This window comes from Amblyomma maculatum, chromosome 9, assembly GCF_055883805.1.
Source record: "Amblyomma maculatum isolate TAMU_Amacu chromosome 9, ASM5588380v1, whole genome shotgun sequence".
NCBI classification, from domain to species: domain Eukaryota; kingdom Metazoa; phylum Arthropoda; class Arachnida; order Ixodida; family Ixodidae; genus Amblyomma; species Amblyomma maculatum.
In genome coordinates, this window is record NC_139352.1 from 46,467,060 (window position 1) to 46,478,691 (window position 11,632).

Sequence of the window (11,632 nt, forward strand, 5' to 3'; positions counted from 1 at the left end):
ATCAGACTGAATAGAGGCTTTGACGACCGCGACCAGCATCTGCTGGCGCCTCTACATCTGAAAAGTTTCGTTGACGGAAGCTCCTCCGTCTTTATATCGCAGCCCAAAAGCCAGCTGCCTCGAGGAGTTGTGGGAAGATGTACATCACTACGTCACAGTTCTTGCACAGACGTGAGGTGAAGGGTAAATTTTGCGCAACGACCCCAGCTGTTAACGGGTGCATGCATTTGGTCGTTTTATTCGCGTGAATTACGAATTCAGTCAACGCATCGGCATGGAAAACTGAGCTTAGTTTCAGGTGAACTACCCGCAGGAGCGGGCAGGGTGCGGGTCCCTGATGCGCTCACGAAGCCACGGGTGGCGCGGCTTCAATGTTGGCCTTCGCCGACGGCTCAGGAACGTTGGCGTCCGTCATGACTGTCTCGTGCAGACGGGTGTAAGAGGGCCTTTTCAGCCTCAGGGGCGACATGGGAGCGATGGTTATGTTCAGCTCGTTGGCGCCCTTGGCCAACGCGGCCTTGACGCCGTACTGGTCCATGTTGTCGACCGGCACTCCATCCACCATGATGAGCACATCGCCCGGGAAGATGTTCTTGTTGGGCGTCACGACCTGCACGTCGGGGGTCTGCGCGCAAGTATGGAGATCAGCTAGAAGCCCATCGTAAAAGGCGAGCACCTCGCAAACAACGGGCTGGCTTGTTTCGTCAAAAGCCATACCGTGGACTGAATTAAAAACTCTTAGGTACTCGGTGGAACTGCTGACCGGAGGGACGTACTACATACTAGAGTTTGCTTGACGGTGCGACATACTGTCGCGCTCGAAAGAAAAAAAAAAATAAGAGGAGTGGTATAGTTAAGCAAGAAAGATACCGTAACTGTTGCCTTGCAGACAGAGAGAGGAGAAGAGGGGAAGTGAAAGACAAGCATAAAAAAGGAAAGTTTTGTCCACTACGTACACCGGTGTGGGGCTAGAGTTCGTTCCGTCGCGGTTGTTATTGCGACTGTAGGAAATAGGAAACGAAAGAGCGCGGACCTGCCAACTGGCTCTATAACTGAGCCACCGCTGCTGCCTCGTGTGGGCAAGAATAACTGAAAGCGTTAATACAGAGAAAGAGAGAGAAAGAAATAGACGCGCGTCGCCAAAACCGTCGTCTGCCACCGATGCGGCGACGAGTGCAATGACAGCACGCACAACGGATGCAGAAACACCAGTGGCAAAGGAGCGCCACCGCCGCAAAAAGCGAATGCCCCTAGGTTCCCAGCCCACAAGGTAGGGAGCAGGTCAGCAGTGAGCGCCTGTGCACATGCTGATAATACATATCCCTTTGTGATGATACTTGCTATAACTTTGCTAAAAAGACGGCCTGAAACAAGTCTACTTGTTTCCAAGCACCGATTTATTATTTTCTCCATTAGATGGGAGGAAAAGATTTATAACATAGCCATTCATGTCGAGACGTGCAGCACGGTGGCCAGCTTCATTATAATGTTCAGGAAACCGCTAGAGTTTTGAGCTCGAATTTCTAGCTCTAGTACGCTTTCATGTTGCCTGTAGGCGTTACCCTTCTATTGTATACCGCCTTCGGCTGTATACAATACAATTTACAATTATACAATTTTATAGTGTAGAAACCAATTCGCCGTTAAAACGCAATTTCATTCATACATTCCTCTATTTGTAAAGGGTAAAAAGTTAAAGTTAAATTGGTTCACAGGAAGGGAAAGGCGCAGTAACTGTCACACTTGCTCTGTGGACACCCGAACCGCGCCGTAAGGGAAGGGAGGAAGGTGGGAATGAAAGTGGAAAGAGATAAAGAGGAGCCGTAGTGGAGGGCTACGGAGTAATTTCGACCACCTGGGGATCTTTAACGTGCGCTGACATCGCACAGCACACGGACGCCACTTCGTTTCGCCTCCATCGAAACGCAGCCGCCGAGGCCGGGATTCGATCCCGGGAACTCCGGCACAGTAGTCGGGCGTCTTACCACTGCACCACCCCGGCGGGGCTAAAGGGTAAGGCCAACTCTATTTTACGGTCATCATTTTGTCATTAGTATTGTGTTTTCAAGTATTGTGTTATTTTTTAAAAGTTGTTGCTTTGTTGCTAAGCGGCTCTGCGCTAGCACCTTAAATTTAGATTTCGTGGTGGTTCTTGTGTCATGCAAGTCAGGTTGAGGGCCTTGTCAGAAGGCGTACTTTCGCCTCTGTCGAAACGCAGCCACCGGCGCGGTCGGGTTCGAATTCAGGTACTCTGGTATGGTATTAGGGCATCAACCCCTACGCCACCACGACGGGGCAATTCGCACACGTCTGTGCCCCTTTCGCCCAACGCTCCAAGCGTATACGCAACAGGACCGAATTCAAATTATTGTCTTTCTAACTAGCCAGGTAGTGTAACTATAAGTCACCATTCACTGGCGCTGTACCAAAATGGCGGGCGTGTTCACCTTCTGGATGACGTGGCAGTGCACAAGCGCCTTCTTGGCCTCGTTCCACGCCTTGGCCTCGAAGACCTTGAAGCCGTAATAGCCGCTGCCACTGCAGGCTGTCTTGATGGCTCGGACCGAGATGGTGTCCTGGCCAGCTGCCTTGAGGATCTGGTCCCAGTCGCGCCGCGACTCGAGCAACCGGAAGGCGCTCGATGACAGCACGGTCACCACAAGCTGGTCGCCGCAGTCCTGCATCCGGCGCTTCACTTCCGCAATGGGCAGCTCCGATATGTCCTGGCCGTTCACGGCCACGATCACGTCACCCTCGAGTACGTGGGACACCTCAGCGGGACTGCCACTTTTCACTTTCTGCGCATGGATGGACAGTTTCAGTTTTTGTCAGCGTATAGAACCGGTGCATGCTATCAGCGCATACGGCATGCACCTCTTACTGGCTTGCGATAAGATTTCATAGCGCGGCGTGCGTGTTATCTCGGGTCTTGAATGAAATGGGGAAATAGAATTTGGGCTCACGTGCTGCACTCTCCCCCATAAGGGTGGTTCCAAAAACTTTCCCACCTTCCTCCCTTCTCTTACGGCGCGGTTCAGGTGTCATCATCATCATCATTTATTATACCCTTAAAGGCCCAGGGTGGGGTATTACATAAGGGGGGGGGGGGGAGGTAACACATAAAGATAACAACCGTTCATGGTCTAAACATAGGTACAAAAAGTCAAAATGCTCAAATACAACAATTCAAATGAAGGAGGTACTGCAAATAAAAAGGAAGAGGAAACAATCGGTTATGAAGCGAAATGACATGTCAATGTTCTTAAATCTAGTAGGGTCACGTTCGGTTACAATGTGTTCGGGAAGCTGGTTCCATTCTTGGATTGCGGCTGGTAGAAAAGACTTATTAAAGGCGTTAGCAGATCCATGTAAGCGCTGGATGCTCATGAAGTTGAAAAGACGAGATGATGTGCGCAATGGTGAAACTAACAGAGAATCACGGAGACACAAGTGTGTATTGCGCCTTTGCCTTCCTGTGAACCTATTATTATTATTATTATTATTATTATTATTATTATTATTATTATTATTATTATTATTATTATTATTATTATTATTATTATTATTATTATTATTATTATTATTATTATTATTATTATTATTATTAAGATGACCTTAGTTTATTCGCGAACTAAATCTAACGTATGGGGGCAGTCAATATTTTTTGTACTGTAGACGAAATCGATTTTGTCCTTTCATTTCATAAATGTCTTCATCGCTAAAAACAGCTTTATCGCTAATTCCACGAAGCTTTGTTCACGCCTGGTAATTGTCGTGCCTGCTTTGAGCTGTCTCCCGTTTCGCCTAAGCAGCCTTGTACCTCCTATCCTGGTTGGATATATACATCTACATCGTTTACGAAAACTATGCTGGTCACAAGATGCTTTATATATATTTCAAAAGGAGATTCTAATCTAATCTCATTTTGAGATATATATAGAGCACCTCGAGATTCGAAGACGATTGCGTATCTCACATTTCAGAGATTTGAAAGCCTTGGCGCTGAAAGACCATTTCCATCGCATAGATATTTTTTTAAAGCGAAACATGGTGCTCTGCACAACTTGTAGTATAGCTCTAAATATTCGTCCTGCGACCAGGCCCTCACATTTTGTACCGCCCAGGCGGCAGTGTCGTCAGCATTATAAACCTGTTTCTGAATGCGCATCCATTCACGTGCCCTAACCAGCAGTGCAGAGCTGCCCGGGAAAATGAAAATTGCAACTTAGTAGCATCCCGGACCGTAATTAGCAAAGGTCCTTCCCCTTCCCCTCAACCTCTCCTTCCCTAGCTTCCCCTCAGCCTCTGTCTCCCCCCTACCTATTCATTAGAAGGTGTGCCTTAGAAATCACTCACCTCGACTATGAAGAACTTCTTGTTGTTTTCTCCCATAACATCCACGATGTTGATACCGAAGCTCCAGTACTTTCCCAGACTCTTTGTTCGAAACATGATCACATCCATCTTTTCCTTGGCCGTTATGGACTTGTCCGCAGAGGCTCCAGCTGAACTCCGCGCAAAACAAAAGGGACGCATTAGAGTACACTGCCCCTTACTACGTCAATTTGTTCTTTACCGCATTGTACTCCCTCCGCTGGGACGCTTCACAATTTATTTTGTCCGCAAACTCCGGCATGTAGAAACCAACCGCGTGGATTGAAACTAGTTTCTATATTGTGAATTCCACGTTTCCAGGGCGAATATCAAGGAAAACTGCACTGAGAGCAAGGTATACTAAAATGACCTTTTTTTTTTTTTTCGATTTAACGCCAAAATCGTTTTCTCCAGACTCACTGAGAAACTTAGTGGAGAATAAGAGGCGAAGTTTAAAACATGTGATATGTTCCAGTCAGGTCTTCAGTGACGATTCATTCAAAAACGAAGGTTTAAAGAACAGAACATGAAGTACAACATCAGACCGCAAGAGTGCGCACTGTAGAATCGAGTAATCTTATTAAAAGCGTACATACGCCACACAAGCGCATTCGAGCCATAACAAAGCAACAAAAACGAAAAGGATGAAACCTTCGGAACGACAAAATTAGGTACTGGAAAAAACGATGCTTTTCTGGAAATATATATGCCGAGGTGTTTACACACAGTGTTGTGAAAATATCTACCTAATGTGTAAGGCAATAAAGCCAGAATAAATATAGACGATCTATAATTATAAATGATCAGTTATGACTCTTGGTCGATGTTCACACGAATTCTCTGTAAGCAGGCTAGACATCCCTGTATATGAACCTTAAATTTCGAAGAAAGAACAACTGATTGTTCGTGCAATCCCCAATAATTTTTTCTGTAGTTAGCCCAAAGTATAATTAATAAGGGACTCATTAAGTTCTCAATGCATTAAGTAGTGCTAACTGTCCTTGGATGCATACACGTAGACTTAAGGCACACTTCGGGCTTCTTTAGAAGTACTGAAAACGCCGGTTTTTCTTACTTCCGCTGTAGGCGCTGATGCCGGCCTTCACATCGACATCCGATGCCTTCCTGTAGTCCAGTTCCTCTGTATCTCCAGCATCACTCTTGAAGAAGGAGTCCTTGACCTCCACGGGACCGGCCGCCGTTTTTGCCTGTTATGGCCGCGGAAGTTATCTGATACTTGTGATGAGACAGCAGATATATATTGGCTACCTGTTTCTGAAAGCAGTCGTTTCCTTCACAAAACAAGCAACCCACATCTCACCTCACCTGTGTCCTATTTTTGTATCTAAATCTGTCGGCAATACACTCTTTATTATGTATTTCGTTATTTATTTTCAGTGTTGCTTCATAAATGTTCTTACAATAATATTATTATTTATGTTGCCTATCGGAATCTATTATCATGGGAGGTCCCACCTGCGGTCTTGTACCATGGGACCTCTCGCTGTATAATCTTGTACGTAGTTTTTTTTATTCCAAAATAAACTTTCAACTTCAACTTCAACAGGCCTTTTTAGTCGGGCCAGTGACGTGTTTCAAAGAGTTAGTTGTGTTCAACTCAGGTTAACCTATAGTTGAATTGCGATAGCAACGGCGGAAGCTTCTTTCGCCTGCTACATTATTATACATGGCAAAATTACTTTTGAAAAGGAAATCAATTACATTACTAATAACTTTGCTAAAGATCGCAGAGAAGTAATTAAATTACATAACTCATTACTGCTCCCCAGAAAGTAATGAAATTACATTACAATTCTACTGAGTGATTCAATTACTTTGAAATTACTTTCTAGTTTTCATAGATGCAAAAACCAAGTAAAGCTATTAAACAAAACAACTTGTTCTCCAAAGTATTCTAGTTGACTATAGTTCTGCTCAATTCTGTCTTTTTTTGCCAATCCGTTGCGCTGGCTTCGGATTGCAGCACATCGTTCCTGCTTTCGCGCACTCTACTTTGTTGTCTATTGAAGGAGTGATGGCGCAAATTAGTAAAAGTAATTTCAGGAGGAATTATCTTGCTGCGAAATTACTACCAAAAAGTAATTAATTACATTACTAAATTACCAAACCGAAAAAGTAATTCATTACATTACAAATTACCGAGAAAAGTAATTAAATTACAGTAATTTCATTACTGTAATCCAATTACTGCCATGTCTGTACATTATTCCCATATCACTCCCTATCAGTGTAAGGTGTTACATTATTGGAGACACTTAAGCTCATCCTTTAAGAGTATGACGCGAGAGCGTAAGTTACCCTCCTCCTCCTCCTCCTCCTCCTCCTCCTCCTCCTCCTCCTCCTCCTCCTCCTCCTCCTCCTCCTCCTCCTCCTCCTCCTCCTCGGCTGTTCAAGGTCAAGCGTGGCCTCCTCCGCCGGGACCACGCGACGGCTGGAAACCTGGCGCAGTATTGCTATCGCAATAAAAGACTTAAGCTAAACATTGCAAGCTGATTTCCTGTCTTTGTTTAACACGGTGGAGCTTGTGAAGCAAGAGCGTAGCTAGCAGGGTGGGAGGGGGGGGAGGGGAGGTGCCAGTGTTTCAGCGTCAGATCATTCCCCGAAATGTTCTCAGCACTGTAATCAACTTGTTTTCGGCTTTTTTTTTTTTTTTTTTTTTTTCACCCAACTTTTTTCGAGTGGTGATTAGGTGGCGATCGGGTGGCGCCAGCTCTGAGCTCTTATGTTAAATATTAGGGCGCCCTGCCAATTTTCTCTCCAGCCGTAAGAATTGGACTATCTGAATGAAGCGAACGGTAAAACGCGATTTTCAGAAGCTTGATGCGAATTTTAGTGAATGGGGCAGGACATCCCCTATGATTCGGCGACAGCGCGAACAGAGAGCTCTGTATGGGTAATGACACGGGCTATATAAAAGACTAAATGCCAATGACTGTATGGTCCCGTGACGATCTCGGTAGGTGTTTTCAGGTGAACTTCAGCTCGCTTTTTAATAATTCGGTATAAGATTGCATGATCTTTCGAGTGCATAAGGTAAACTGAATTAGGCTATTTTGTTTTAAGCACAAAAGCGCTAGACATCGAGTGCGAACAGAAAATTGCGCGCTAAGATACGTGTTTGCTAACAGTCCTTTGGTTTGACCTAGTATTTGACCCATTTCTCAAGGCAACAAGGCAACTAGACAAATACAATCCGCGCTCAGACTAATGCTCTTAACTCTTTGAACCCTTCTTTTTGCACGACGTGAACTCAGGACATTCACGTTGTGCACAAAGCATGGTGTACACTCAAAACACTGAAAAGAGGCAGTATAGAAGTCACTAGTTCTCTGCCGCTTTCTTTGGAGCATTCACCTCTAATGAAAGCGGTTGGCTTTCAACAAAGCTTAAAAGGAAGCTACCATACCTTCCTTCCTATATATATATATATAATCTCAAGCTACCATACCTTCCTATATTCCATATCAATTTTTGGGGACTTATACTCCGCTTTTACAGGTATAACACGACGATGTTAATGGCTTAATTGTGCGGCTCCTCTTGTGGATCCTGAATGACATACAGTGTCGTCCACTCTTAGGGCGAACACACAAATAGGTGGCTGCTCTCTTCGAAGCGCCGTTGTGTCCAATGTGGCCGCATGTTCAAGCAAATTTGAGCCGGCATTGAGACACCTGGAAATGCTGTTTCGAATCGCCTGCCACTTAGCTTCATTGTGTGGCCGGGTCGGACACAATGTCGCTTTGAAGAGAGCGGCCACGGGCTCGCGTGTTCGCACTAAGAGTTGACAACCCTGTACATGCACTTTGCTACTCGCCTAATCACTAATCCCTCAATCAGTGTCTCATCTCACTCGTGCTTATTGGCATACATCCGCTACCACATTAAATGACGGTGCACATGACGGAAAGTAAAACCCCCGTTTTAATCGCGCATGATCAACATTGCTGCGTGGCCTACGTGTTTAGTGACTGAATCGGGATTTCAGAGTCCTAGGTTCAATTCATATCTCAAATGAGCCACCCAATTTGGTAGCTGCTATCAACTCGCACATGTCACGTTGCTTCATGGCGTCACAGAAGCCGCTGACCAATCAGTGCCGAACATATTTCCCCTCCCAATTACCGCCTGTTCGTAAATTTTCGCCCACAACGCCGAGAACAACTTTTCTGCAAAAGGGCACCTTTAATGCTATATATCGTATTAACTCTTAACAATCAAAATGCTATCTGTGGACTATCTATCCACTCCCTATAGACTGTCTATCAGCTGCTAACGGGAAATTTTTGCAAGGTCATCCGGCGAAGGCACGATTGGAAAAACCTAACGATGTTCGGAATATTTTAATTCTAAGCGACTCTTCGGAACCGTCTCCGCGACGGTTGAACATAAGCAAAATATGTTAAGTTGCGGCTCACGAAGTTGATCATCTTCTTGAAGCTCGGAGAGGCGTAAGTGTATAAAGGCCGCTGCGTTTGGGCCTCGATGTCCACCATCTCGTCGACCTTCAGCAGCTTCCTCTTGAGGGTATTGCTCGTGGCGCTCACGGCTGCGTGACAACACCATGCAGTGTGTAGTTACTTGTGCCTCAGTGCATAGCAGATTTCTCTTTATTTTTTCTAATAACAGTCTAAGGCCATAAGTAAGGCATGGAAGGTGAATGGAGAAATTAGGAACAAAGCTCCATCAAGGCAAAAATATACAAGGATACAGCCGCACACGGTCAGGGGGAACAATGACAGACATATAGTGACTCGGAGAATGAATTATGGCAGAACATAAGCTCAATATTAAATTACGTGTCAAAAATGAGCCCGGCGCGATGGGCTCATTGTCTCAAAGATTCAGGAGTACTGACTGACAAACGAAAATGGCTTTGCCCGCATGGTTATGATAGCATACGCAATGCGTTTTATTCGGTGCTGATAATCTAGAAAGCCGGCTTAGAAATTTTTTAGATCGAAGGGAGGGAGTGGGATGACAAGCGGTCGCACTTTTGTTGCATGCTATAATGCAGTACAATTGCGTAATATTTGACAGACGTTAAGTAAATCTTTCGAAATAATACGTTGTTACGCTTGTAACTTCGAGTGTATGCTGTCTGTGAGGCTGCAACAAGGCTGGTATATATTGTCCGCATGTACGTGACCATTCTCCTAATGGGACCCTACACATTCCGTGGTAGCCGCGGGAACCACCCCTTCCAAGGTTGCACGTTGGCCGGTGTGAAGGGGAACCTCCCACGCAACAAGTTCCATGTCGACGTGCAGTGAGAGAAACTGGCGCGATAACAGATCAAAAGAGGCCAACAGCGAGGGATAGGACGACCCTCGACAAAGAATTAAAAGGAGCAAGCTTAGAATTTTGACGACGTCACCACTGCAGCCCGCATCGTAGAGAAAGAAACCGAGTGTTTCACAGCCCGTGTCGGTCGATACTGCAGCGGAACATCTCAACCTCCGATATGGGAATCACCACTCGAGCGGACATTAACCATTACAGACTTGTCATCAGAATTTCCTCACCCTTTGTAGCTAAACTAGTTAATTTACTAACTGAACATTTTTGTATGTTGCCATAGCATGTACCTCTTCTTGCTCTGCGTCAAGCCCCGCATATGAAAGTGTGATCCAATTACCCAAGGGGGCGGGATCGAATCCCGGCCTCGGCGGCTGCTTTTCGATGGAGGCGAAAAGGAGGGCGCCCGTGTGCTGTGCGATGTCAGCGCACGTTAAAGAACCCCAGGTGGTCGAAATTTCCGGAGTCCTCTACTACGGCGTCTCTCATAACCTGAGTTGCTTTGGGACGTTAAACCCTACAAACCAACCAACCAACCATTTTCTTAATCTTATTGTATCATATATTTCTTATAAGCATTCACTCCAACGTCACTTTGGTTTCTCGCTCCCCTTATTTAGCGTGTCTTATCCATTATTACTTAAGGGTGTCAGAGCCATGAAGACACCAATCGATCGCTCCAATTTTCTTACTCTTCTTGTAATCTTATCATACTTCTCACAAGCATTCACTCTGACGTCAATTCGGTTTCTTGATCCCATTATTTAGCGTGTCTTATTAATTACTGTGATGCAACGAGAATTTCCTCTCCAGCTGTCCTAATAATACATTTCTTTGGCTCCGACATCTGAAGGCGCCAAAAGCCAAGCCAAGTACGTTGAGGTGAAGAGCGCGGGTGGCTCTTGACTTGGAGAGAGGAATGAATCCGACTCACTGAGGCGCTCAGGCTTGTCAGCGTCTTTCTTGCGCGTCATGCACTCGCCGATGGCAGGGATGTTGCAGAGGTCCTTCGTAGTGGCTAGCCTCTTCCAGTTGAAGCCTGCCCAGTAGGGGTGCTCACGGATCTCTGCATACGTTGCGGAGCCCAGCCGCTCGACGGGATTCTTCTTGAGCATCTTGAACACTATGTCTTTAGCCTCGGGAGTGGCCGAGTGAGGATGCTCCTCAACCTTAAACGAGAACAGAGCCGAGATTGACCACACTAGAAGAGACGGAAAGTGTAAAAACAATTGCAGAAGTTTAACGTGGCTAAACCTGTAGTGTAACGTGGGAAAGTGCTAGATTAGAGTAGTTTATTAGTGTAGATGCACACATACGATATTGTCGCTTTCTTCTTGCCCGCTTTTCATGCCGCTTGACTTCCAACGACTGCCTCGAAATGCTAACCCCTCGTTATTCATGTCAAAACGGGCTGAATTCGTTCGGATCATCAGGCGAGATTATACGGCTAAACCACGTGACAAATACGTCACTGCAAACTTCGTACACGCGTTTAATACAAGCAAATAGAAAGAACTCAGTAACTCAGCGCCGTAAATATAAGCACTTTTGGCAGGCGAAAACTACTATTCCTATCCCTTTCTTTTTTGTCTCGAGATATTTCCTTCTTGAGAAATATTTCCTTTAACCTCGTCGTATACACTTCCGACATCTCGTGACGATGTTCTGTCATGCAGTCAGACGCTAAGATGCCTATTGATGCCTGTACTACTGTTTAGAAATATTTAAAGCAAGCTGTCTGTTTTGTCTGCAGCATGTAACAAATACGCAAAGCGAAATCAGAGGTGCTGTGCACTTAAGAAAATGGAAATAAGTCCGGCAGTCGGAAATATTTTTTCCTTCCCTAATTCCTGTTTCGTCGTCATATCGTGTACCTTTGGCCACTTGAGCGGCTGGTTGATGATCTTGTCCGTGAGCTCCTGCTTGGTCTCCCCGCGGA

The 11,632-nt window shown here is 45.5% G+C and overlaps 1 protein-coding gene across 1 annotated transcript in view; it reads right to left on the reverse strand.

The window, feature by feature from the left end:
• Positions 1-343: 343 nt before the first annotated feature.
• Positions 344-11,632, reverse strand: part of LOC146178987 (uncharacterized) — a 20,119-nt gene continuing 8,830 nt past the window's right edge. Inside the window, exons 6-12 of the mRNA XM_084580091.1 lie at positions 11,568-11,632; positions 10,628-10,862; positions 8,814-8,944; positions 5,450-5,582; positions 4,357-4,505; positions 2,448-2,798; positions 344-625 (exon numbers count right to left, since the gene is read on the reverse strand). The exon at positions 11,568-11,632 is cut by the window's right edge and continues 183 nt beyond it. Coding sequence (XP_084436217.1) covers positions 344-625; positions 2,448-2,798; positions 4,357-4,505; positions 5,450-5,582; positions 8,814-8,944; positions 10,628-10,862; positions 11,568-11,632 — 1,346 coding nt within the window. The remainder of the gene's footprint in view (positions 626-2,447; positions 2,799-4,356; positions 4,506-5,449; positions 5,583-8,813; positions 8,945-10,627; positions 10,863-11,567) is intronic.